This window comes from Barbatula barbatula (assembly GCF_947034865.1).
Source record: "Barbatula barbatula genome assembly, chromosome: 3".
Classification (NCBI taxonomy): domain Eukaryota; kingdom Metazoa; phylum Chordata; class Actinopteri; order Cypriniformes; family Nemacheilidae; genus Barbatula; species Barbatula barbatula.
The window spans coordinates 19,193,850-19,218,079 of NC_136764.1; the positions used below are offsets into that span (position 1 = coordinate 19,193,850).

Consider the following 24,230-nt stretch of genomic DNA (forward strand, 5'->3'; position numbering starts at 1 on the left):
CCATTGTCCCATCACGCGACATTGATTTACTCTTAATGGGAATTCTGCCCTTGACCGAACCAAGAGAGTCACCATTCAGCTAATGCCTGCATATAAAGCTGCTGCAATGTGATGATCATTTTAAAGGAATACTTCACCCAAAAATGAAAATTCTGTCATAATTTACTTAGAATCTGTATACATTTCTTTGTTCTCATGTATACAGAGAAATTTATTTGGAAGAATGCTTATAACCAAACAGAACTTTCCCCCTATTGACTACCATACTTCCATCTTGCACATTATCTATGCAATTCTCATTGTTGTTTTCAATGTAAACGCACATGTTCACTAATTTGTATAACAATTTCATCTGTCTCTTACATATGTGCAATGTTAGCATAAAACATGATGTGTTTGTGTAGTTTTAACTGTTTCTCTTACGGCTATGAGAGTTCAGTCAGTGGAGGAAGGAGGATTGTCAGTGTGATATGATCGCCACATGATCGCACTATGCAAAAGCATATAGAGAAAACAAACACAGCTCTTCACTAAAAGCTCCACCGGTTAAGGAAACAAAGCATAAAGAAGCAAGAATATACGTCTGTTTTACTCTGATGAAAGTCTGTTCAACAAGCCGACGGTTAACAAGCTGACTGCGGAGAAAACTCGCTGCTCTTCTCTGTAACTCCATGTAACAAAACCCAGATCTGACAAGAATATCTGGCTTATTGTTAATAATGGTGATATTAAATAAAGTACACAGACTTGATACCTCCATACCAACTATTAATTGATCCTAAAACAATGACAGCCATTGTAGTGCTTGTTGTCCTGTGTATCACGTGACCGTCATCTGAGGAAGAGTGACCAATCCTGCTGATCACCACTGCATATAAATATTGTTTTCTTTGTCGTTTCATGGTCAGTGTCTTGTTTAGCTTTGCATTGCATTTGCAAATCAACTAAGGTAGCCTAACTAAGGAATAACAGTGTGTCTTAAAACCTACAAACAGAAAAATGTCTGTGCAAATTTATCTTCGCAAATTTATCTTCGTAACAAAATCAACAAATTTTCATTAGTTGTAGTGAAAAGTACATTTTAATGTTTCAAGTTATTGAGATCAACATTAGTTAGACTAATATATTTCTAACGTACGAACAACCACTCCTAAGAAGTTATGGTTATAAATACATGTAACGAGCGGGAATGGCGCAAGGCCGGTGACGCGAGGGATAAAGAGTGTCAGCTGCGTGTTGCACCGGTCTCGCGTCTCTCACAGAGGAGCTCCGGAAGCATAAAAATATGAGCGACAGGAGTGTATGACCAGAGAGGACCAGGCCTGGACTTTATGTTGTGTTTTACTGTATTTTGTGGCCGGCAGTCGACCGTGAGGGAGCTGTCTGCATTTTTCTTTTGATTTGTTTGTTTATTATATTAAAAGTCGGTATTATAAAAGTATTATATAGTCACGTTCTCCAGTTATCGCCTCCTTCCTTCATTTTATTGAACCTTGCTACAATAGATTAATCATCTTATCGTTTAATATCGCGCTGGTATTTTTAAAGCAACTTAAATGTAAGTAATAATAAAGAATTCTGCGGCACACGTTTTGAAAACATTTTAATATGGTGATATGAGCTGAGCATATACTGTATGTCTGTAAACTTATTTTTTTTTTATATATATTGCTTATAGTATTCAATGGATCCATTTCAAAAAGCCTTAAATGAACACAAATCCTTGAGCGATCACCTTCTGTAAGTGTGTAGTAATACTGAACAGTTTACCTTTAGCAATTGAATTTGCTTCTCTTTCAGGCTGAATATAATTTCATTGATGTTGAGGGTAAATTAACGTAATTTTGTTTAAATCTGGGCTTCTTGTGTAATATTAAAAGAATGAATTCAGCATTGAATATGCAGGCCAATGTAACTTTGTGAAAGCCAGGACACTTTCTCTCACACACGCACGGTAGCCATTAGTGGCTGTTGGATTAATAGCCCCATTGAGCGTGTATGTGCACGTGTGTGTGAGATATATAGTAGTGGTTTCCAGAGATGGGAACGTGGCGCACGCATGCGTGTGGTGCTTTTACTGTAAAGCACTTAACATGCATAACATGTATTCCAGAAGGCAGGCATTACCATGGCAACCCTTGTAGGTCATAAGCTGCAGGTTTGATTTGATTGGCTGAATGAAGAGAGCACACACAGGAGAGATCAGTCAGCGTGCAGTCCTGTTTATCTACAGGATGTCCTTTTGGATCTGCTCTACCAATTTCATTTCTCTCTTCAGCTGTATTATCGCCACAAGCACTTGAGATTTGCTTTCCTTATGTAAATACATGGAACATGCAATTTTATACGAGCTTTGTAGTGTGTGTTTGCATATGATCAGATTATTGTCATTTTTTATGTGTGTGTTTGTCAATATGCTACTTATGCTTTCTACCTTATCACAGTGGGAATGGGAATGGTGTGAACAAAATGTAACATGATAATCGTTTCATCATAGTAAAAGTATATTTCACAAAATAGTTTTTTGTTTATCACTGTGTGTAATCCAGTGATTTAAAAACGTTTCCATTTAAAACTGTTTATCTATCTTGTTGGGTTTATGAATGAATCCCACAAGATACTGAGGGTAATAAATATATACATTTTAATAACTGTGCATTGTATTCAGTTTGGCTTCATTGTGTTATGTTTTGCCCACCATCATCCAATGGCAAGTTGCAATGTTTTTCTGAAAATGTAAATATAAATATTTATACATTTTTCATCTTTAAATATAATAGATTTATTTTATACAAATGTACATTTGCTTTGCAATATGCATAATATAATGTCCAACGGCAGCAACTTTTTTCTTTGTTTAAGGATGTATAAAGTATCTGTTTATAAAACTGTGAATATGTATTCTTGAATAGTGAATTAATCTTAAATCTTAATATACAAGTCTTAGTAAAGGCATCTCAATTTAGACACGGCCCCATTAGTGATGTGAATAACATAGGCCATTCTGGTTGATGCTTGTACTGTGTAAGCATCAGCCCTGCAGAACAATCTATAAATTATATTGCTTAGTTTTTTGGTTTTTGTAAGCCATCAATAACCTAATGACCGCAATATCCAAATGAGGTACAGCATGTGTACACCCCATGTACTTTCATGTTTTTTTTGGTAATTTTAATCACATATATAACTATATCATTGATTGTATTTTGTTCAAAGGTGTGTTTAGTGTTAAAAACTTAAACGGTGTTGGAACAAAGTGTCCTATAAAAACAGGCAAAACTTTCAAAATCAAATTCTGACATAACAAACTTCACATTTTTACTATGGCTTTACTCAGTCAGTATTAAGGTATCCAGGTTATATTTTCACATAATGTTGATTTTATGTAAAAAAAAAACAACAACCTGTAAATCACCAAAAAATTATTTTATCTGGGTTTTTACAGGCATTTAGATATAATCAGGGTGGGGTAAATGTAAGTATAGGTGGAAGCAGTAGTGGTAAATTACACCAAATACTGTTTTCCAATTTGCTCCAAAAAAAACAATTTTACTAGCTAAAACTAGTTTTTTAAAACCAAGATTATAAATGCTAAATTTTTATATAAAGACGGTTTTAACAAATTTACAACACTTATAACCAATGAAACAAACAAGACATTTTGCAAATAAAGTATTGATAAAACATTACATTGCATTAAACAGACATGTTTAATAATAGCTAATGAAACACATTAGGCTGTAAAAAGGACGGTTGGCACAGCCATGTCTTAAGGTGTAAATTGATGATCACAGATGACCAATCTCAAGTGACATCCGGAAAAGTGGAAGTAACCAATGACATTTGAGGTTACAGTTACAACAGCAGGTCCCTCCCTGCGACTGTCAAAATATTGTAGCAAAAGCAGCCGGTGAGAGAGGATGTAGACTTTTGGAAATGGTTATGCGCATCCTATGTGAGACGTCTTCGCGTGCAAGGGCTTGTAATGCGCGCACAAAAAAAAAAATCACATGCACACACGAGGCTCCTGTTTCATCGCGTGTAGGTCCGTTATCCTCTCACGAAAGTAATCTGCTGTGCGCTCCAGCATCAGGAGTGCGCTCGATTCTTTTTGGCATTAAAATGCCTTCATACCGGTCTGTTTCGGCGATTCTTCTTCGCCCGACTCTCCCTGGTTTGATGCCTGGCAGTGCTGCATGCTTTTCCGGGAGAATTTCCAATAAGGGACTGTGAAAAGTTGTTAGGTAACGATTTTTCAAGTTCGAAAAAAAACTTTCCGAAACCTGTACAAACACTGGGGGAGTGTATCTAGCACAGAAATACTATGTAATACGTCCAACTGAACAGTCAAGTTGACCATGTTATGCATGAGAAGACAACACGGTTAACATTGTAAAGAAGTTAGAATGCATGACACACCTTTGCACCAACCCATTAAGGTTTGAGTGCAACGCACAACGTTAGAGGCTTAACATTCAATATTAAAAAAAATTTAACAATTGAAATGTTGAGCGATGCTTTAGATTCAACAGACACTGAACTTGACCTGTGCTGTAGTGGTTTGTTTAGATTATTGTCTAGTAAGGCAGCGGCCATCAAACAGTTCCTTACAATATCTGATTAGTTTTACAGTGTGTTTAAGTTTCATCTGTTAAAGTGCGGACAATGAGAACAGACTTAAAGTTCCAGTAGCTTAAACTGACAGACTGTAATACATTACTCATTTTTGTGCTGTCTGACTTTTCACAGTTGGAAGCTTTCTGTTAATAAAACAGGGATATGATTTATTTCCGCCCCAAAGAATAATAGTTCACCTAAATATGAACAATGTGGTTTTGTAATTTAATGGATATTACAGTAGTATTTCAAGTCAAAATAATGTGCTGCGCTTTGAATAGATTTGATTTTATAATGTTTGCCATGAAAGCAGCTTTTGTTTTACCAGTATTTTTCAAATCATTTCCTTTAACATGTCAGAATGAGATGATAATGTGAACAGAAGGACAATTTTTGCAGTAAAAGTATGCACTGTTTCTCATAGATCCATATACTCGAGCAGCCTTGCTTTATCGGAGACCAGGTCTGTAACAGAATCTCAAAACTCTCTGTGTTTTACACCGCTGAATGCATCTTTGGAGACTCTTAATTGGCTTGTTGTGGGTCTGTGCATTTGGTTATGGGCCATTATGGATTTAAATGTAGCTGATGGTCAATAAAATTGTCTCAGCTTGGTTTGGCAGTCGTCCTGGGATGGCAGCCAATGACTGAAGAACAAACAAAAACACACTCACAAATATTAACATCATTTATTTGTGTCCCTGTGAGAAAGTCGGACAATTTCTGCTATGCCCTCAAAGCACCAGTGTAATTGAATTAGAACTTGTGTGAGTAAAAACCTATTAAAAACCTATTACAGCGTGCCCTATAGCACATTCATTTACGTGTGTATTAAGGTCAAAAATAGGGTTTAGTAAATAAGTTAATAAAAAGTATGTTAATTAGAAACCACAAGATAATACGTAGCTTTATATACTAATATAGTTGACATGAGAAACTGTTTACTAAAAAATAAATGTTATTACAACTGTGCCTTCTGGTATCTTTTAATAAATATATCTTTATTACAAAAAATGGATCTAGTATATAGTGGAATATTCACAGTAATACAATAATTTGGGTAAGAGCGCAGTTTCAGAGAAATGACACAATGGTTATGTTGTTTGTCGCAAATGTGATAGATAAAAAAAACTTAATAGAAGAGATGCGCCGATGCTAAATGTGTCTTCCGATACAATTATTCCGAGTGATATCTGCTGATGCCGATTGTTAGCTTTCTGAATGTTATTAATTCATATAAGGACTATTAATGTTAAACATCAAACTGGTGATGTTTCTTCTCATCTTGACAGGTTAAATTGGCCCTGATCATCGGCTGTTTTTGACCGATAGTCAATCCTGTGTAAAATTGCTTTTATGACCAATACCGATTTTTGGTCGATATATTGGTGAATTTCTACTTTATCGCTGAGAAGAAATATTTGGTGGGTTTCAAAATTAATTTTAAAATTAATTCTGTGCATAAGTTTACAATTGTATTTACAATTAAAATTTACAATTGTTTCATGACATTCTTAATACTATTACATCTCTATAAAGATTTGATAGGCTAAGGGAGAAGCAATGGAGATTCTCAGGAGCTGTAAAGCACAGGTGCTTATATCAGGAAAGATTTTTTTATATCAGGAAAGATCCTTTTTTTTCCTCACAGTAGTGTTCATTAATCATAACGCCATGACTGCTGCTTCACAGAGAGAAACTTACTAAAGCTACCAAAGACAAACAGGGCTGCATGTTAACTTTTTTGCACATAGCACCCGTGCAGAGGTTTAAAGGTTTGTGTCACAGGCCAAACAGTTGTAGCACAAGAAAACGTCTGTTACTATCTTTAAAAAAAAAGCACAAAGCTGGTCATTACATAAAAAGACGGTTACAGGTAAATGACATTAACGTTATACAGATGGATAAATTAGGGCCATATAATTTTGAGTTTTTACTTTTGAATTTGTCAGAGTTCTGTATTTTCAATGCTTTACTATACAGTAGTAAATATATTTGTCCATAAAAATTCTGCTTATACACTTACTACAAGTAAATTATTTTATCATCTGGTTCGAATATAGTGGACATTTATTTTGTTTGACAGTAGCTTCACTCAAACAGTGAAATGTTCGTAACATAAACAACTATTGTGACTGAAGTTCATGTGGTCATGTTCTCGAGTGTCACATTTGTAACAGGTTAAAGTGTGCAACTCATTCACTCATAGACACGCAGAACAAGCAGAGGACATCATTTAAATAACGTAATAGAATTCTGCTTTTGTGATTCCCAACCATGTTTTCCCATCGCGCAGATCGTAGGGCTCGATGCAGCAGGAGAACAAGTTTTAATTGCAAAAACGAAATAAAAACGAAAAGAAATAGTGGTGCGCCATTAGTTAACTTCACACAGCACAACAAACGCACTTCACACAAACAAGCGGCTCGGTCTAATGCACCTCCTAAACTGTATTAATTATTTTATCACTATTTTAATTTATTCTTAGCACAGACCATGAGCATGACATCTGAGCATGACAGTTTCCAATTTATGTTTCTCTTGAGGGCTGCAATGACTATGGATAATGAGACACTTTGCTTGTGAAAAGCAATTTCTGTGCAAAAAACATGCTTAAAATCGCATCGTGTTTATATAAGAGCACGGCAAAGATGTGGGATAGCCAATTTTTCAGTGCTATATATTTGACAAATAAATATGAAAATAGTCATTCTATTAATCTGCCAATATGAAACAATTTTGTCATGACATTGAGGCACTTTGAAGAGAGAGAGAGAGAGAGAGAGAGAGAGAGAGAGAGAGAGAGAGAGAGAGATAGAGAGAGAGAGAGAGACAGAGAGACAGAGAGAGAGAGACAGAGAGAGAGAGAGCTCAACTGCATTAAAGCATTTCAGTGTGCCTCAGATTGAACATAAGGAGCAAGTGAAGCACGTCTGTTCACGTCCCACTGCTTTTTACACAGTAACTTTCTGACACTTGTGTTTTATTCCCTTCTGGATATCCTTACGGTGTAGCTTTAAAGACTTTTCTTTTTTTAACCCAGACACTGACAGTTTGTCATTTCAGATGTTGATTTTAAATATATATTTGATGTTCTGGCTGACGTCCATGTTTTCTGAGCAAGTCAGGCCACGAATTCAGCAGCAGCCAATCAATAGAACGCAAGCAGTGACTTGCTAAATCACATCCAGAAACAACACGAACAGGCTCTCGAACACGTTATTTAGACATTTATCTCTCAACCCTTCCTGGAGACGACTGAAGCCAAAGCCACAGCCTGGAAAGTAGTTTGATGTAAGGGATTGGTTGTGGCTGGTGCATTGCTCTTTCTCTGTTCATTGAGAAAAGCACAGGTTCTTATGAGCTTTACTGAGAAATATTTCCAGCTTTGCTTGTAATCTGTTCCAACCTGTCTACAGTGAAAGTGACTGATGTGCTGTGCCAAAAGGATAATGTTAATTTGTAGTGCAACAAAGCCTCGCTTGATTATGTTGTGGACCGTGATGGATGCCATCCGGTCTAAAATTAACATAAGGCAATTTACACATTTCAGTATAAATGGGCTTTGACATTTAAAATACATCCCCATCATTCATCTGTGGGAACATTTTGAGGAATGGCAACAAACGCAAATCACATTACATTAACTCACCAAAAAAATCTGTAAGGAAGAAAATTACAACATCTGCACTATACTAGGTTGAAGATATGATAGTATCCAAATGTTTTAAACAAAATATTCAAAATTACTTTGAATGAAATTCAAATTACAGATTTATTTACAAAACCTGAAAAATTTCAAAAAAAAATTGTTTTGGTGTACACACAATGTTAAGAATTCAATGTTGAACATTCGGTATGGACTGTAAATAAAATTTTACGATCAATCATCACTGAAATATTTAACTGAATTTAACATAAAATAATATTGATAAAAATCAAGAAATTGATTAAAAAGGCAAGATTAAAATACATAACCATAACCACAGCTCTACAAACCTTTATATTTCAAGAGTTTTATAACGCAATGAATGTTGTATTACAACATATCGTGGCCCCCAATTTGCATTTAAAGGTGTGCAGATTCATGTGCTGTAATATCTTTCGTAAAGCAAATGGAAAAAATTAAGAGATCATTTCAAAGACCATTTTCAGTTTTTCAGAATTTACCATTTTAATTTATGTTTTTAGATCTAATTATTATTTTTGTTTCATTCTGTGAACAACTAACACTATTTCTCGTAAAGTTTAGTCAATAATATTGTTTCTATTTGCATTTATTTGCAAAACTGGGTAAACAGGTCAAAATAACAGAACAGATGCTATGTATTCTTTCAGATCTGAAATACCGCAAAGAAAGCAAGTTCCCATTCACTATTAAGCAATACAACAATAATATTTGTGCATGTATTTAGAAAAAGTTATGTAATAACCTTATCACAGTTTTAATGTGTCTTGTCATGCTGTCAGTCTTTCACGTTGCTGTTGGATGACTTTGTCACTCGTGAGCTATGATTTGGTTTAAATTCAACAGACACTCGACTGGAATGACCACAATACATCTTGAAATGCTGATTAAATGAAATTAAGGATGGTCTATAATTTTTTTTCACAGCTGTCAATCCAGAATTAGAAAAACTAAGAAAAACTTGGCACATTCTCAGGGCCACTTTGGCCACTTCAAGAAGCACCTTTACCCCATGACCTGGTTAATTTGTAACCCGGGTGTGTTGTATTTGTGTCGTGTGTCCTTCAGTGCAGTGTAGGTAGGTGCTGTGTGGCCGGTCGTTGTGTCGTGAGCGTTTCGAGGCCTAGTGGGATGTGGGGGAAGGGAGGTCATATTTTGAGCACTGCCACAGTCGCAGTGCAGTGGACGAGAGGGGTTACAGGGGGTCATCCAAATCCACACAGCTTCCTTTCACTCAGATTACCCCCTAGAACTGGGCTTACTTCCTCAGACCTGATAAATAAAACACATATTGTACAAGAAACAGCTTTCAGAGGTGTGTTTTTGTCTGGGTAACACAACGCTGTGATGAACTTCACTGCAGTGCAGCTCTTAACACCTGTAATACCGAAAGTTTTAAAGACGCCTGCAGTGTACAGCCATCTAGTGGCAGCCACCTGTCCTCTAAACTAAAGAGGATAATCTTCACCTCACCTGTACACTGCTGAAAACCTGTCAAACACTGACGTTTACCCAACTTGTAGAACATGATTTAGTGATATCTCACTGTATTGCCTATTACTGAACTATACGTTTCAAATCGTCCTAGTTTAAACTGAGGAATTGGCAATGCTATTAATGCATTATGTATGGGTTTGGATTTATGTAATTACTTTTCCATTCAAGTAAGCCAGCACTTCTTTGTGGAAATCGTCAATGGGACATTTTTTTTTAAGGAGGCTATATATCTATAATTAAGTCTGTCTGCATGAGACCAACAGATATGAACGAGAAAGTAAGTGCATTGTGATTCAATGCATGTAAGTATTAGTGAAGAGGGAACATTTGAAGGAAAACTTTCTTAGCCTGCCCCCTACTGTTGTCCAAGAAGTGCTTTACATTCTCTAGAGTTCAACTTTCTGTTAAACAGTCAAAACTGACTCGCAAAGTGTGTTTATGAATAGAACTGCCTGTTGGACTCAGAATAACATTCATTTGTATTTTTCTGGACTTAGAAATTGCCACAAAACATATTTGGGGATAATATCAAAGAATGATGAAAGGTCAAGTACTTTATGGTTCATACTGCCCCTGGTGGTCATAGTTAACATTTGTCAAAACAATAATGTACATCCACATTGAGTGGGTTGTCTTTATCTGCTAATTATTTTGCCGTTATTTTGTTGTAAACTATTAAACCGTTCTCTATTTGTGTACGAATAGTAAAAAAAATATTCAGTTATTAAATTCGCTTTTGTTCAGTCTGGAACAAATGACGTTGACGTTCACTTTTAGTAAATCAGATGACTAAAACATATCAGTTTTAGAACAGAATCCCAATTTTCCAATCAAATGTAATATTTAAACCCACTAAAAGAAAATCACACAAATAAGAAAATATGTTAAGAAACTGCACACATTTATTCAAAACTATTTATTGATATAAAATGAATGTATTTATTATATGTTGTATTATGATTACTTGAATTCATGTGTGTGCACGTGGATGCTGTGGAAAGCTTGTTTGGTTCTGTAGATTGACATCACTGTTAATGATGTGCCGCTGCAGTTCATAAAATAACCAGTTGGTGTCACTGTTTAACCTTTTTAAAACTCCCTCTATATACAAAAGTCGCCATCCATTATTTAATAAGAATATATTTCTGTAACTTTGTAAAAGTTTCATTGTGAAACTCTATATTAGAACAAAGAAATGATTTGTACTCCTTTTGTTCCCTCCTACTACCCCTCTCCCCGCTCTCTCTTTTGTAGACTCAGAAATACAGTGTTAAAACTGTACTGTGATCAGCACTTACAGCACACTGAAAGTCCTCAACCAGCAGAACTCTGGAACACACCAGAATACACATCAGACCTGTGACACACAACCTGTCCGTCCAGAACCATGATCACGTCAGAGCTGCCAGTCCTACAGTGAGTCTCATTCATCCTCTGTTACAATGTCGGCATCAGTATGTATGATACGTTTATAATACATTTTCATTTCATACGTACGCTTACAAAACAAGTTATTTGTGATTTGTGCATTCATCGGATCTTACTTACACAAATGCTTTAATGTGAATCTTGGTTAAAGTTTTCATGAAGACCTCATGCTCTGTTGTTTCTAACAGGGACTCCGGTGAGTCGGGTCAGGATACGGTGAGTCTCAGCATGAGTATGAGCGAGCTGGATGACTCTGGTGACGGAAAGGCCAAGAAGAAGAGAGGAAGGCCTGGCAGACCTCCTGTACGCCTCTAGAATCTATTAACACGATCAACCACCTACATCGATGTGTTGTTTGTGGTTCAACATTGCATTTCCATTCTCCTCCTCGCTCCAGGCACCCAACAAAAAGCCCCGGAAGTCGGCAACGGAAAAAGGGCTGGTGGGGGCCCCGCGAGGACGGAAGGCCAATGGGATGGCACAGCACAACGGCGAGGGAGATCCTGTCACTCTTTTTGAAGTGGTCAAACAGGGGAAGAGTGCAATGCAGGTATGTGAATCAATTCCATCATATAATGTGTCATATTTCATATTTTCATGTACATTTATACATTGAAAAAAATCATTATTGTCATTTTACAATTTAATGTCATCACACTCATTTAATTAACCAGTCTTTATGTGTTCAATATTAGTTCACAACTTTCTGAAAGACTATGAATTTAACTGTGTTACGGATCATTTTATGTAAATGCTGACACAGCTATCCATGATTTTTTCAGTCAGTGGTTGATGACTGGATTGAATCGTATAAACAGGACAGAGATTTGGCACTTTTGGACCTCATCAACTTCTTCATCCAATGCTCTGGCTGTAAAGGTAAAGACAAGTCTCGTTTTAATGCTACTTATTTTTATAATAATACATTATTAACGATTCGGAAACAATCTGGAGGCCTTTCATGAACACAGATATCATAAATATCAACTTTTCTTATCAATATTAATCATATGCAGTAGTGTTGTTCACGCAGCATAATGAAAGCTGGTACATTTGATGTTGCCCATAGATGATCATCAGTTATTACTCATTATTGTCCATCCCATTATTGACTAAATATGGGGCTGAATGAATTTGCCATGTTGAATGAACCTGGTTGCCATGTTCATAATAATAATAATAACCATAAGTGACTTATGATTGATATTCAGGCACTGTTAGAATCGAAATGTTTCGCAACATGCAGAACGCTGAGATCATCCGCAAAATGACAGAAGAGTTCGATGAGGTAACGTTTCTGTTGTATTTACGAAACCTCACAGATGATTCAATTGTTGTGTGAGTCGGTCATTCTTTGTGTGTTAATCCAGGACAGTGGCGATTACCCCTTGACCATATCCGGTCCGTTGTGGAAAAAGTTTCGCTACAACTTCTGTGAGTTCATTGGCGTTCTGATCCGACAGTGTCAGTATAGCATCATCTATGACGAATACATGATGGACACGGTCATCTCTCTCCTCACGGGTCTGTCTGACTCTCAGGTCCGGGCCTTCAGACACACCAGCACTCTGGCAGGTAAACGCCTTGAGTGGTGTTTGCATGTGCAGCTCTTGAGCCATCTACAGTGATAAAATCAGACACAGACTTGACAAGATTCATTGTTTCTATATCTTTAGAATCACCAAATGGAACTGACCTAATGAACCAGTTCTCTTTAAAGTGTTCTTCATGCAAACAGATTGTGTGTTGAGATATGTTTTGATTGTGCCACAGTATTTAGAGTTTAAGGCATTTAATAGAATGTGTCTTATGGTTTTGTGCCTTCAGCCATGAAGCTCATGACAGCTCTGGTGAATGTGGCTCTGAACCTGAGCATTCACCAGGACAACACACAAAGACAGTATGAAGCAGAACGCAACAAAATGGCTGGAAAGAGGGCAAATGAGAAGCTTGAACTTCTTCTCCAGAAGAGGAAAGAGGTATTGTGTCTTAAATACTACGTCTGACTATATATAAAGCTAGTTTCATTTATAGGCTTATTCATAAAGTTTGTTAAAGTCGACATGAAACGGCAGTAGAGATTGTCGTCTTTTCTGTATCGTGACGTTTATCTGAGTAAAACGGCTTCTGAAATGAAAAATTGTCTGGGACTTAAGATTGTCCATTGAGAACTGATTGGATCATTGTCCTTTGCTAATTGCTAATCCCTGCAATTTTGTGACAGGAAGTGAATAGAGGTTGTTTCGAGAGAGGCAGGAGAATAACGTTTTGATTTAAGATTTTGAGGGCACATGAATAAAAAAGTTATAATGAAATGCACAGATAAGTTATGTAAAACTATTTTAATAAAAAAGGTTATAGAAAATAAGTAAAAAAACACTACAATATTCCATAAAAATGTGTTGCTTTATAAATTTCACAGTAACTAATATCATTATATTGTAATATAAACGCAAACTCAATGTCATTATATTGCAGAGCATATACAGTGGTATGCAAAAGTTTGGGCACCTCTTAGGAAAATCACTGAATCAGTTTGTCACTTGCTGAGCTTTTGAAGCCGCAACTGCATTTTAACATATGTTATAACTTATGGAAACAGAAACATCTCAGTAGTGAAATCATTTTTATTGGTCCAACAGATTTTTTATGTGCATTTAAACAAAAAAAGACATGTGCATAAATTTGGGCACCCTAAAGAAATAATTCCATTAATATTTAGTAGAGCCTCCTTTTGCTGCAATAACAGCCTGTAGACGCCTCCTATAGCCACAGACAAGTCCCTGAAGTCTAGCAGGTGGTATTTTGGCCCATTCCTCCATACAAAACGCCTCCTGTTCAGTCAGGTTTCTTGGCTTCCGTGCGTAGACAGCCTGCTTCAAATCAATCCATAAATTTTTAATGATGTCTTGGGACTGGGATGGCCATTCACTTGTGCTTCTGCATGAATTTCTTGGTGGATTTTGAACAGTTCTTAGGATCATTGTCCTGCTGAAAAATACAACCCCGGCGTAGCTTCAACTTTGTGACTGACTCTTGAACATTCTTGTCAAGAATCTGCTGATACTGAGAGGAATTCATGTGGCCCTCAGCTTACAATGTGGCCACCAGTACTTGTGCTAGACATGCAGCCCCATAACATGATGGACCCTCCACCAAATTTCAGTAGGCAATAAGTTCTTCTCATGGAATTCAGTGTGTTTTTTTCACTATGCATACTTCCTCTTGTTTGACCATATAACTCTATCTTAGTCTCATCTGACCACAGTATTTTTTTCCAAAATGCTTCTGGCTTGTCCAGATGTGCCTGTGTATACCTCATACGACTCAGGAAAGGCTTTTTGCGCATCACCCTTCCAATGAGCTTTTCCTGGTGCAAGGTACGCTGGATTGTGGAACGATGAACAACTACACCATCAGCAGCCAGAAGTTCTTGTAGTTCTCTGGAGGTGGTCTTTGGCTTGTCTGTGACCATTCCAACCATTCTTTGCCTGTGCCTTTTCTGTATTTTCTTTCGGCCTACCAGATCTTTCTTTCACAAGGACTGTTCTTGTGGCCTTGAATTTCTGCACTTCAAGCACAGCCAGCAATTACCGATGTTAAACAGTCTTTGTAATTGAATGTCTCACGAACTAATCAAAGCAATTTTCTGCTGCAACCTGTCAGCTATAAATCCCTACAGGTCTTGAAATGAATGCGATTAAAAGGGTGGCCAAACTTTTGCACATCCCATTTTGTGCATTTTATTTTATTATAATAAAGCTACTCTTAAGAATGTTGGTCTGGAAAACACTCAAATGTCTACATCTCTGTAGGAAAACAAATCTTGTTGCTGTGATCTTCTCTTATAAAGGTAGAGCAAATTATCATGAAATCTCAGAGGGGTGCCCAAACTTTTGCATACCACTGTATTTACATGATTCTACTTTCTCACCAGCTTCAAGAAAACCAAGACGAAATCGAAAACATGATGAATTCAATCTTCAAGGGAATCTTTGTTCATCGCTATAGGTGACTATCCCCCTTGGATCCACACAATGATATTGTGCTACAGCACAGTTGAATGTTTAATAATTTTTCTTGTGTGGTCGACAGGGATGCAATAGCTGAGATCAGAGCGATTTGTATAGAGGAAATTGGTGTGTGGATGAAAATGTATAGCGACGCCTTTTTGAATGACAGCTACTTGAAATACGTGGGATGGACCTTACATGACCGGGTATGCTGTAAGAGAAACAGCTTTGTGTGCTTCTGTAGCATTTCATTTTTAATTTAGTAACATCAGCATTTTTCCTCTTCAGCAAGGCGAGGTGCGGTTGAAGTGTTTGAAAGCCTTGCAAAACCTCTACACCAACCGGGAACTTTATCCTAAACTTGAGCTCTTCACAAACCGCTTCAAGGTAAGAGAATGTTTTAGGTGCAATATTACACATTCTCTGAATCTCTTCTCCATATTGATGCCAGTAAAATCTTTAAAACTTGTAGGATCGGATCGTGTCCATGACTCTGGATAAAGAGTATGATGTTGCAGTAGAGGCCATCAGACTGGTGACGTTGATCCTACAGTAAGTGATGTGTCAGATGTATACTCCAGTGTCTGCTGTCTGAACTCGTCTCTTCATCGGATGGTCTTTATTTTTTCAGGGGTAGTGAGGACGCTCTGTCTAATGAAGACTGTGAGAATGTCTATCATCTGGTGTATTCTGCTCACAGGCCTGTGGCTGTGGCTGCTGGGGAGTTTCTACATCGAAAGTGAGTCAATTTCCTTATTTTGACACACTGTTGTCATTGCGTTGCCTTTTTTAGATAAATCACCAAATAAGTTATGATTTATATATGATTAAACAATGGTTCATAGACAGCTGAATATTGCTGCTGTCATTCTAACACCTTGTATCTCTATATTTTGTGATTTTTAGGTGTGATTTACCTTGTATCTCTATGGACAAAAGGCTTTGATGTACAAAGAGATGTCTTTTATCGACTATGTTTACTCTCTTGCTTGTGTCATGTGTAGGTTGTTCAGCAGACATGACCCTCAAGCGGAAGAGGCTCTGGCCAAACGCAGGGGCAGGAGCAGTCCCAACGGAAACCTCATCCGCATGCTGGTCCTCTTCTTTCTGGAGAGTGAGGTAAGCCTGATTTTACACGTATTTGGTTAAAGCACCAAGATTAACTGTATTTGTGTACCGAGGTGAAACTCTTGTCTGGGTTGTTGACAGGGTTTACAGACTTGAGCTCCAATACATATTAAACTTATCTAAACTGTGTTAAAGGAGGGACTGGCCTAAGATTGAACAGCTCTGGTTGTGTGTGTTTGTGTTTTCAGCTGCACGAGCATGCTGCGTATCTGGTGGACAGTTTGTGGGAGAGCTCACAGGAGCTGCTGAAAGACTGGGAGTGTATGACAGAGCTGCTGCTGGAGGAACCAGTGCAGGGAGAAGAGGGTACAGCCAACCTGTGACAGTGTTAAAGCTGGGCCACACTAAAAGATTTTTCTTTAAAAAACCTGCCGATTCAAAATCACAGATTTGCTCTTATAGTGTGTGGAGTGCCACTATGTGCTCAAAACGGTGCACCACATTCTAACAGATTCCATTCACAAACAACCAGAGTCCTGGGCCCAGTTGCATATACTGCGTCTAAACAACTAGTCTCACTGACAGTCTTCTTTTCATATTTCAATTAGCCCAATCTACCTTTTATATAACTAATTTAAAAACTTCTAGACTAGACTAGTCTAAGCAGTTCATGCAACCGGCCCCAGAATGTGAACATGGGAAATCTCGTAAAACTGCGACAATGTTTGGTCTACTTTTTACATCAATTTGCAAGAAAAGGTTTTTGTGTAAAGTTGTGGAGATGAACCTGCAGCTGTTATAACCTGCTTTCTTATTCGTTTATAGTATACATTATAGTAATTTTTTTGTAGATGATTTTTCTCCTTTCTCTGTCTTCAGTGTTGTCGGACAGACAGGAGAGCGCTCTGATCGAGCTCACTGTCTGTACTATCCGTCAGGCCGCGGAAGCACACCCACCTGTGGGGAGAGGAACTGGAAAAAGGGTGAGAACTGTCCTTTTGTCTGCTGTGTATGTCATTCTGAACAACAGAGTGTAATTATGCCGTTTTTTCACTGCATAGTAATGCACGGTACAGCTCACTTTCGGGGGGTTTTCCACCTGGTACAGTACCTAGTACCTGATACTTTTTTTAGTACCACCTCGGTTGAGGTTCCAAGGGTACTGCAGCGATATCAAAATGTGACATGTTTACACACAGATCACTGATTGGGCAGAGAGAATCATTACCAGCATCATTGGATTTGCAACACATGAATACGCATTTTAATACATAATATTGCCATTTCGTTATATGCTTTGTGACAGTAAAATAGAGATTGAGGCCTATCGATTGAGGCACTATCGAACAAATGGTCGTTGTCTGCGCTGGTATTTTAGCAGTATTTTGTTTTGCTGCCATCCGCCATCGATATTCTCTTACTTAGGTTGGGCGATGTCAACCTAATTGGCATCGGAAGATGGCTACAGTAAAACATTGTGATGGACGATGACATTGGCGATCGGGGCTTGGGTCCGCAGTACAGCTCCTGCCCACTAGGAACGATGTGAAGCAGCCATCAGAGAACTGGAAAATTACTTTCAATTACTAATATGCTATATTAGGAAATATAATATTAACATTTATGCAATGGCAGACGCTTTTATCCAAAGCGACTTTCACTGCATTATTTTATACATTTGTTTCTAAGTATGTGCAATCCCCTGGGATTGAACCCATCACGTGGCGTTTTTTTAACGCCATGCTCCTACCACTGAGCTACAGGAGAGCTAACTATAGCCTATGTATTACCCTACACCCACGACCAAACCGCAATGTTTTTTTTACACAGAACCAATGTAAATAAAGTTTATACAAAATTGAGTTGACGACAGTGAAACATCACCATGGACAATGACATTGCAATGCGGCGTTATATAATGAGGCCTGTCTTTATGCAATGCGAGCTGCTCAAACAAGCGTACGTCTTTATACAATGCGGGATGCACAGACATGAGTCAGACACCCGTCTTCTTTATACAACGTGGGCTGCACAGACACAAGTCAGACATGCATCTTCTTTATACAAGGCGGGATGCGCAGACAGGCGTCTTGCAGTTATAAAGTTAGGCGGGTCTGCGCAAACTGTGCGCCCTCTTTATACAGCGCGAGCTCCACAGTAATAAAGTCAGGCCAGTCTGTACAGCACGAGCTTCAATGCCCCTTAGTTTTGTTTATATTTGTTCACAAAGTGATTTGCAGCACAGAGTCACGTGACAAAAGTTAAACAATTGTTGGAATCACGACGCCCGGTCACCATAGTGATGTCTGTCAGCCATCAGCGATTGTGTATGGTCCAAACCCTATTCATTACTCCTGTCTTGTGCGCGTGTTTGTCGCGTCCAAAATTATGCTACGGCAGTAGAGGCGGCGCAATCATGACGATACGTTTATAATCCCCACCCACTTTGAAGCGGTACTAAACTGCTGTGGAAACCAAAGTGAGCCGAGTCGTACTAACCTTACGGTACCATGCAGTGGAAAAGCGACATTGAAATCTATAGGTTTCAAGATTCTTTCATTGTTGTTTTAGGTCTTGACCGCAAAGGAAAGAAAAACCCAGATTGATGACAAAAACAAACTAACAGAGCACTTCATCATGGCACTTCCCATGTTACTCTCAAAAGTAGGACAGTAACATGAATTTAAATGCCATATTTCAGCGTTATTTCTCACATATATCAGAAAATAGTTGTTTGTGTTGATGAATATGTCTTCCACCCACAGTACCAGACAGACTCTGAAAAAGTTGCAAACCTACTGCAGATACCTCAGTTCTTTGACCTTGACGTGTACAGTGCTGGGAGAATGGAGAAGGTAAGTGGGACCTTCAAAAACTCACCACCTGTTGTGTGTTTTGTATGCCTGTTGTAACACTGAGTTTGAACATTTTAGCACTTGGATGGGCTGCTCAAGCAGATCAAGTTTGTAGTGGAGAAGCACATAGACACAGAGGTTCTGGAGGCCTGCAGCAAGACCTACAGCATCCTGTGCAGTGAGGAGTACACCATCATGAACCGCGTGGACATCGCCCGGAGTCAGCTCATTGATGAACTGGTCGACCGATTCAACCACTCTGTGGAAGAGCTGCTGCAGGCGGTGAGGACAGATGGATTGTAAGAGTGTTTGTTGATGTGTGACTCCAAATAGTGCTGACAAAAAATATTTAGCACAAGCACTTTTAATGCAGCACAATTTACAGTGGTTTAAATTATGTTTTATTAACAAGGTTCGGGAGGAGCACATGTTGATAATTAACACGCCTGGCTTTCACTAAAAAATCACAGCCCATTTGTCAAGCCACCTCACCTCAATGCTCTCGGACGTTTCGCAACATTGTTGCTCATAGACGCACATGCAAACACAACAGCTTGTTTGCTACACGGTTGTTTTTGGCTTTTCGATAAACCATTTCTAAATGAGAACTGAACTCTAAGAAGGATTTCATCAGCACAGGGCGGACGTAAGGTATTCAAGGGATCTTACGGAGTTAAAAGTAGTCACTGTGCTGTTTGGTATTATTGTGTGCCCACACTGAACATGGACAAAAGAAAGCAAATGTCTGAAGAGCTCAGAAAGAAAATAATAGACAGGCGTGGTAAAGGTGAAGGCTACAAGTTCACCTCCAAGCAGCTTGATGTTTCTATGACCACAGTTGCAAATATTATTCAGAAGTTTTAGGTCCATGGAATTGTAACTAACCTCCCTGGGCGCGGCCGCAGAAAGAAAATCGATTCAGATTGAACAGAAGGATAGAAGAAGTATGCAAATGGTAGAAAAAGAACCAAGGATAAGTGCCAAACGGCTGAACTCCTAGGTGAAGGTACGTCAGTTTCAGTTCGCACCATCCTTTGCTTTTTGAGCAAATGTGGACTCCACTTTTGAAAGAAAAACTGAAAAAAGCCAGACTGGAATTTGCTCAAATTCATATTGACAAGCCACAATCCTTCTGGGAGAATGTCCTTTGGACAGATGAGTCAAAACTCACATCACATGTTCACAGATGAAAAAAATCAAGCTTTCAAAAAAGTGAACACCATACCTACAGTGAAACATGGAAGAGGTTGTTTTGCTGCATCTGGCACAGGGTGCCTTGAATCTGTGCAGGGCACAATGAAATCTCAAGACTATCAAGGCATTCTTGAGCGAAACATACTGCCCAGTGTCAGAAAGCTCTGTCTCAGGTCATGGGTCCTCCAACAGAATAATGCCCAAAACACAGCTAAAATTACCCAAGAATGGATAAGAACAAAACATTGGACTATTCTGAAGTGGCCTTCTATGAGTCCTGATCTGAATCCTACTGAACATCTATGGAAAGAGCTGAAACATGCAGTCTGAAGAAGGCAACCATCAAACCTGAGACAGAGAAAATTGTGCATTCTTCGGTTTCTGTGGAGGGGTACCAACAAATTTGAGCACTTCTGCTTAATTTACTCTGAAAATGTGAAGTTAGTTCTGAGAAAAGGTTCTGGCATCTTTTCTTGCCACTTATAGAGCCACAATAGGGAGCCAATAAACCCTAATGACGAGAGCAGTGATGTGTGCTCTCTTGGGTTCATTGATGACCACTCTTGCCGCTGCATCATCTGTAAAGGTTTGATTGTGGAAGCTGAGAGACCAGCCAGTAGCGCAATTTGCAAAAGTCCATCTGGACAGGACAAGAGCCTAGAATAGGACTTGCGTAGTAGCCTGCACGGACATGTAAGGCCAAATTTTTCTGATGTTGCAGTAGAAGATGAATTTACAGGACCGAGGTTGTGATGAATCGTTTGGTTGGCCGGGAACCAGTTCGGTTTTTGCAAGGTTCAGCTGCAGGTGATGGTCCTTCATCCAGAGTGAAATATCACTCCGTCATGCTGAGATACTCGCAGGAACAGTCGAATCGTCAGGCTGAAATGACAAGTGGAGTTGTGTAACATCTGCATAGCAGTGATAGGAAAAGCCATGTTTTTCGAATGAAAGAACCTAGGGATGTCATTTAAATGAAAAATAACAGTGGTCTAAACACTGAGCCCTGAGGCACGCCTGTATTTAAATGTTGGGACTCAGAGACCTCACTTCTCCAGGATTATTTACTTTTGATCGTTTTTTAAGTGTTCCTGAAGTGCACAAATACTTTTTAAAGGAATAGTAGAGCCCAAAATTTAAATTCTGTTATCATTTAATCACCATTGGGTCAAATCTGTATACATATTTTTGTTCTGTTGAACACTTCTATTTGGAAGAATGCTTACAACCGAACAGTTCTCGGCCACCGTTGACTACAATAGTAGGAAAAATTACAATGGTAGTCAAAAGTGCCCCAGAACGGTTTGCTTTCCAGCATTCTTTAAAATTTCTTCTTTTGTGTTCAACAGAACAAGACATTTATAAAGTACTTTTTCCTACTATGCTAGTCAATGGTGGCCAAGATCTGTTTGTTTACAAGCATTCTTCCAAATATCTTTCTCTGTGTTCATCAGAACAAAGATTTTTATAAGAAGTATACCGATCAAAGCTCTTTCTAATTGGCTGCTTGTTTGCAGGGTGAGGAAGCGGATGACGATGACATCTACAACGTTCTCTCAACTGTGAAGAGACTCACTGCCTTTCACAAGTATGCTGTTGTTTCGTGAAATCGTGAAGTGGAGGCTCATTACATCTGACTGCTTGTCATCTATGAGAGTAGATGAATTCAATCAATTTGTCTCTTGTTTCTATCAGTGCTCATGACTTGACCAGATGGGATTTGTTTGGGAACTGCTACAGGTTGCTAAGGACTGGAATAGAGCAGGGATCTATGCCAGAGCAGGTGAGTCTTCTTCACTTATGATGAGTTTGGTGAATCGCAAACAAAGATTTCACCCTGTATTCAAATATACAGCCACGGAAATAAATGAAGAGACCATTTAAAACTTTTATTGAATCAGTCTTTCTAGATGTATTTTGGTTATTCCAGTCCAGTGTTTGTTGAATTGCAACAACAAAATCAAACCTCAGGAGTGACATGAAGTCATCCAACAGCAATGTGAAAGACTGGCAGCTGATAAGACACGTAAAAACTGTGATTACTTAAAAGTTAATATAAACTAAACAAGACTAAAAATAGTAACTTCAGAAAAACTGAAAATGGTCTCTTATTTTTTTCCGCCGTACAAAAAAATATTTTTTTAAACATTTTGCGATGTAGAAAAAGACCGGTTATGTCTGTTGTGAAGTATTGATTCATCATGGTACAGTTTGTTTTACTGACAAATTACTGATAAAGGTGACCTTTTTTAATAATGTTTTGTCTGTTTTATTTGTACTGTATTTTAGTTAAAACAAATTATATACAGGATGACTTAATTACACATGGATATGATGGTTGTGGGGAAATAACTTTTATAACTTAACCGTTATAATAATACCACAAATGATTTGAGAGTGAAACACAAAATATAATCTATATCACATTATTATAGAATCTACATAACCCAAATACTGGAGATGTGACTTTTCTCAAGAACTGAAGCAGCATTGATTTAATGTAGATAATATCATATTGTGAAACTTAGTGTCTTGTGTTGTGTGATTTATAGATAGCAGTGCAAGCTCTTCAGTGTTCTCATTACTCAATACTGTGGCAGCTGGTGAAGATCACTGAGGGCTCTCCATCCAAGGTCTGTATCACACTGGTAATCTCGAAAGACTGACACAATTTAAAGTGAACGAATGATCTGAGAAATGATCTGATCTACTATTTTGACCAGGATAATACAACACCATTAAAGATGTTCACTACTAAATTGTTTAGCGTGTCCTAATACTAAACCGACATCATCATCTTGATTTTTCAACTTTAGGATGATCTTCTAGCACTAAGAAGGGTTGTCAAATCTTTTCTAGCTGTATGCCAACAGTGTTTATCAAACGTCAACACGCCGGTCAAAGAGCAGGTAAGATCTTTGTCCTCTCAGAGATATTCAGGAAGATTACGTTTCTTAAGGAGCCACCAACCACCTTTCTGTGTTTCTCAGGCGTTCATGCTGTTGTGTGACCTGCTGATGATCTTCAGTCACCAGCTCACCACAGGATCCAGAGAAGGTCTCCAACCACTGGTGTTTAACCCCGACAGTACCTTACAGAATGAACTGCTCAACTTTGTCCTTGATCATGTGTTCATTGACCAGGATGAAGAGAATCAGAGCATAGGTGAGTAACAGCATCACTTCTCAGATACCCAGATAGTCCATTTAGGCCACCTAGACTAGTAGACTAGCTGACACGCAATGTCCTCACGTACACAGAAGGTGATGAGGAAGATGAAGCTAACAAAATCGAGGCCTTACACAAGAGAAGGAACCTTCTAGCTGCTTTCAGCAAGCTCATCATATATGATATAGTAGACATGCCTGCTGCTGCTGATATCTTCAAACACTACATGAAGGTAGGACATCCAATGCTTTATTATATTTAATATTAAATTAAAGTGCAGTTTTAACAGCATTATGTTTTGTAGTACTACAATGATTATGGAGACATCATCAAAGAAACACTAAGCAAGACCAGGCAGACAGACAAGATACTATGTGCCAAAACACTAATTCTGAGCTTACAGCAGGTGAGAAAATATACTGGCAGATATAATGATACTGGCTTTGTCACTTAAAGAGCAGGATTATCGCAAAAAATCTCTTTTCTTTATTTATTAGCTCTTTAATGAACTGATCCAGGACCAGGGTCCTAACTTAGACAGAACCTCATCTCATGTTAGCGGCATTAAGGAATTGGCTCGCCGTTTTGCTCTGACCTTTGGATTGGACCAGATCAAGACCAGAGAGGCTGTTGCCACACTGCACAAGTGAGTAATTTGTGCCATGTAACCAGGGCATGTTTGAAATAATTCAAGACAACATA

General features: G+C 38.3%; 1 protein-coding gene across 1 annotated transcript in view; it reads left to right on the forward strand.

Moving 5' to 3' along the window:
- Positions 1-24,230, forward strand: part of stag1a (STAG1 cohesin complex component a) — a 45,701-nt gene that overhangs the window by 17,029 nt on the left and 4,442 nt on the right. Inside the window, exons 2-27 of the mRNA XM_079451732.1 lie at positions 11,057-11,218; positions 11,419-11,533; positions 11,628-11,780; positions 12,013-12,109; positions 12,442-12,518; positions 12,601-12,805; positions 13,058-13,209; positions 15,168-15,241; positions 15,326-15,449; positions 15,532-15,630; positions 15,716-15,795; positions 15,875-15,982; positions 16,248-16,362; positions 16,560-16,677; positions 17,191-17,294; positions 18,883-18,975; positions 19,077-19,166; positions 19,245-19,448; positions 21,878-21,948; positions 22,056-22,143; positions 22,913-22,993; positions 23,177-23,269; positions 23,351-23,525; positions 23,621-23,760; positions 23,833-23,934; positions 24,026-24,174. Of these exons, the coding sequence (XP_079307858.1) occupies positions 11,190-11,218; positions 11,419-11,533; positions 11,628-11,780; positions 12,013-12,109; positions 12,442-12,518; positions 12,601-12,805; positions 13,058-13,209; positions 15,168-15,241; positions 15,326-15,449; positions 15,532-15,630; positions 15,716-15,795; positions 15,875-15,982; positions 16,248-16,362; positions 16,560-16,677; positions 17,191-17,294; positions 18,883-18,975; positions 19,077-19,166; positions 19,245-19,448; positions 21,878-21,948; positions 22,056-22,143; positions 22,913-22,993; positions 23,177-23,269; positions 23,351-23,525; positions 23,621-23,760; positions 23,833-23,934; positions 24,026-24,174 (2,936 nt within the window). The 5' untranslated portion in view covers positions 11,057-11,189. The remainder of the gene's footprint in view (positions 1-11,056; positions 11,219-11,418; positions 11,534-11,627; positions 11,781-12,012; positions 12,110-12,441; positions 12,519-12,600; positions 12,806-13,057; positions 13,210-15,167; positions 15,242-15,325; positions 15,450-15,531; positions 15,631-15,715; positions 15,796-15,874; positions 15,983-16,247; positions 16,363-16,559; positions 16,678-17,190; positions 17,295-18,882; positions 18,976-19,076; positions 19,167-19,244; positions 19,449-21,877; positions 21,949-22,055; positions 22,144-22,912; positions 22,994-23,176; positions 23,270-23,350; positions 23,526-23,620; positions 23,761-23,832; positions 23,935-24,025; positions 24,175-24,230) is intronic.